Source organism: Calidris pugnax, unplaced genomic scaffold, assembly GCF_001431845.1.
Source record: "Calidris pugnax isolate Ruff unplaced genomic scaffold, ASM143184v1 scaffold564, whole genome shotgun sequence".
Classification (NCBI taxonomy): domain Eukaryota; kingdom Metazoa; phylum Chordata; class Aves; order Charadriiformes; family Scolopacidae; genus Calidris; species Calidris pugnax.
Window position 1 is genome coordinate 108,040 of NW_015091351.1, and position 3,444 is coordinate 111,483.

The 3,444-nt window shown below is 66.2% G+C and overlaps 2 protein-coding genes across 2 annotated transcripts in view; one reads left to right on the forward strand and one right to left on the reverse strand.

The window, feature by feature from the left end:
* The first annotated feature begins 510 nt into the window (after positions 1-510).
* Positions 511-2,692, forward strand: FKRP (fukutin related protein). Its single transcript, XM_014961123.1, has one exon. The coding sequence runs from the start codon at positions 1,169-1,171 to the stop codon at positions 2,639-2,641; it is 1,473 nt and encodes a 490-aa protein (XP_014816609.1). The 5' UTR covers positions 511-1,168; the 3' UTR covers positions 2,642-2,692.
* Positions 2,693-3,129: 437 nt separating this feature from the next.
* The window catches only part of AP2S1 (adaptor-related protein complex 2 sigma 1 subunit), a 1,235-nt gene continuing 920 nt past the window's right edge, over positions 3,130-3,444 (reverse strand). The window contains exon 4 of the mRNA XM_014961118.1: positions 3,130-3,134. Coding sequence (XP_014816604.1) covers positions 3,130-3,134 — 5 coding nt within the window. The remainder of the gene's footprint in view (positions 3,135-3,444) is intronic.

Here is a 3,444-nt window from a genome sequence, read left to right on the forward strand (position 1 = left end):
AGAAGGGGGGCTATAGGGAATGGAGGGGGAGGGGTTATAGATGAGGGGTGATAGGAGGGGATGGGGAGGCTGTTTGGGATGGGACCTATAGGGCATGGGGGATATGGGAGGACTATAGGGGATGGAGGACCTAGGGGAGAGGGGTATAGAGCCTATAGGGAATGGAGTATAGAGGGAAAGCGGTAGAGGGTGCCATGGGGAGAATATAGGGTATGGGGCTATGGGGGCTTTGGGCAGGCTGGTGTGGGTCTCAAAGGGAGCTATAGGGGACAGGGGCACAGGCTATAGGGGACTTGGCAGGGGCACATATGGGGGCTATAGGGTGGAGGTGCACTGGGGGCTTGTGGGGGTGCGAGGAGCTCTAGGGGAGCATGGGGACATATGTGTGGCATTAGGGGGGATGTATGGGGGCCTGTAGGGGTACAGGGGGGTATGGATGCTATAGGGGTATATTGGGGATGGGGGCAGGGCGCGTAGGGGCACCCAGGGTGTACGTGTGGGTGCAGGAGGTGTCGGGGGGTACACGGGGACGTATAGAAGTATGTAGGGGGATGCATACGGGTGTCTGAGGGCTGCATAGGGGCATCTATAGGGGTGCAGAGAGGCACCTATAGGGGTGCAGAGAAGCACATATGCACAGGTGCCTATATCTGGGCACACCCATGGGCACTGCGCATCTATAGGTGCCTGCCCTGTTTATAGTTGTGGCACCTATAGGTGCCCACAGCGGCACCTGCAACGCACATATATACCTATATCTATAGGGGCTGCCCTTAAAGATGGGGAGGGGCATAAAGCCCCCCCTTCATCCCGTTGCTATAGTGACCAGGGATGGAGTTGCCACGGCAACCCATTCCCCATCGCTCCAGGCTCAGCTTGGGGGGGGGAAGGGGGGGGAGGGGATCCCCCTGATTCATTAACAGCTCTCCCCATTAATGACTCCCCCTCGTTAATCAGCCCCCTCGTTAACACATTCCCCCATTAACACCTCTTTTTTCCCCCCCCTCCCCACAGCACTGCTGCCGAGCCCCCGCTGAGACCGTCCCACTCACGGCACTGGTAGGACCCCACCGGGGAGGAAAGCCGGGGGGAGGGGGGGCGTTTCATTAATTAATTAGCGAGGGAGGCTAATTAGGAGCCCCCCCTCCCCACCTCCCCAAGCCCTACCATGCGGGTGACGCTGTGCCAGGCCACCTTGGGGGGGGCCATCGTCCTCAACCTCCTCCTCCTCTTCTGTGTCTGGCGGGGGCCGGGGTGGCGGGGAGCAGGGGGGTCACCCCCTTCTTGCCGCCTTCCCCGGGGGGTCCCCGGCGTCACCGTCCTCCTCCGGGACTTCGAGGACTTTGAGAACGACCTGGTGGGGACGGCGCGCTCCTTCGCCTCTTTGCCCGTCCCGGTGCTGGTGGCGGCCGAAGAGGCCCCGTACCCCCCGGTACCGTTACCGCCGGGGGTCCGGCTGCTGCCCTTACGCCCCGTAGCCCACCGCCCCCCCGTGCACCCCGAGTCCCACCTCCGCACCCTCCACGTGGCTCTGGTCCCCGACGGCACCCGCGCCGTGCCAGGGCTGCTGGAGCGCATGCGGGACGCCCTGGAGGAGGAAGGAGCCGGCCATGCCCGCTTGGCCGTGGCACCGGTGGGGACGGGGCTGCCGCCGCGGTGCCTGGAGCTGCGGGTGGAACCCAGGAGCTGGACGGCGCGGTATGGCCCCCCCGGGGAACCGGGGGCCTGCGGGGCCGTGGAGGGGCCGGCGGTGCTGCTGCTCCGCACCCGCGACCTCTTGGCTCTGCCTTTCCCCTTGGCGCGGCCGGTGCCCGCCGCCATCTTCATCCAGGCGGCCTTGAGGGGCTGGGGGTTACGGGTGGTGCCGGCGGCTTTCCCGGCCCCCCACCTGCCCCCCGTCTCCCCCCACGGCCGCTGGAAAGCCGAGAAGCTGGGGGAAAACCGGCGGCGGCAGCTGATGAGGGATCTGGGGGTCAAACGGGAGGTGCTGGAGGACGGCGGGGAGCGCTGGTACGGCTGCAGCAAGGAGACGGCGCGGTGTTTCGGCACCGTGCACACCCGGACCCCCCAGTACCTACTGGCGGGGCGCTGGACCCCCCCGTGTTGCCTGCGTGCCCTGCGGGAAACGGCCCGGCACGTGGCCGGGGCGCTGGAAGCCGCCGGGGTACGGTACTGGTTAGAAGGGGGGTCCTTACTGGGAGCCGCCCGCTCGGGGGACATCATCCCTTGGGATTACGACGTGGATTTGGGGATTTACCGCGAGGACGTGGGGAAGTGCCGGTGGCTGGCGGCGGCGGCGGCGGGGGAGGCAGTGGAGGACACCGAGGGATTCCTGTGGGAGAAGGCGACGGAGGGAGACTTTTACCGCGTCCACTACAGCCGGAGCAACCGGCTACACGTGGACCTGTGGCCCTTCTACCCCCGCGGGGGGGTGATGACCAAGGACACCTGGCTGGGCCACCCCCAGGACGTGGAGTTCCCCGAAAGCTTCCTCCTGCCCCGGGTACCCATGGCCTTCGCCGGTTTCACCGCCATGGCCCCCAACAACGCCCGCGCCTTCCTCGAGCTGAAATTCGGGCCGGGAGCCATCGAGAACCCCGAATACCCCAACCCCGACATCAAGCGCCTGGGGCAGGACTGAGGGGTGACCCCCCCCCCCCTTTCCAGTGACAATAAACTCTGGTGACACCCACAGGGCTCCTTTGCACCAAAACTTCACCCCCACAGCTCCCCGGGTGGTCCCTCTGCTTCCTGGACCACCCTTGGGGTCCCCCAGTTCACCCCCAGCCCATTCCTGGGGGTCCTTCTGCCACCTGGGCGACCCTCGGGGTCCCTCATCCTATGCTGGGGGGGTCCCTTTGGGCCACCCCCAAGCTCCCCACTGAATTCCAGGAGTCCCCATGCCACCCCTTGGGCCACTCTTGGGGGCCCCAGGAGCCCCCCTTCACCCCCAGCCCATTCCTGGGGGTCCCTCTGCCTCCTGGGCCACCCCCAAGCTCCCCACTGAACCCCAGGGGTCCCTGTGCCACCCTGAGGGTCCCTTGGGCCACTCTCGGGGTCCCATGAGTCCCCCAATTCACCCCCCAGCCCACTCCTGGGGGGTCCCTCTGCCACCCTACCTGTCCCCACTCACCCTGGGGTACCCCACAGTAGTCTTGGGCCACCCCAAAGTTCCCTGGGCCACCGACAAAGGTGGAGGAGCGAGATGGGGCTAGGGGCAGGGGGGGGGGCACAGTGGCCCCCTGTCCCAACCTGGCCTGGCTGAGCCCTCCAACCCCCAGGGGGGTAAAGATGGGGGGGAAGGAGCTTGTGCCTCCCCCCCCCCTTTTTTTATGCTGAAGCAGAGGCCGATCTTCCTCCCCCGACCCGCGTGGAGGGGGGGCCGCGCACATCACAGCCACGTTTATTCACAACACCGCGACGACGGGGACACAGAAACGTGTG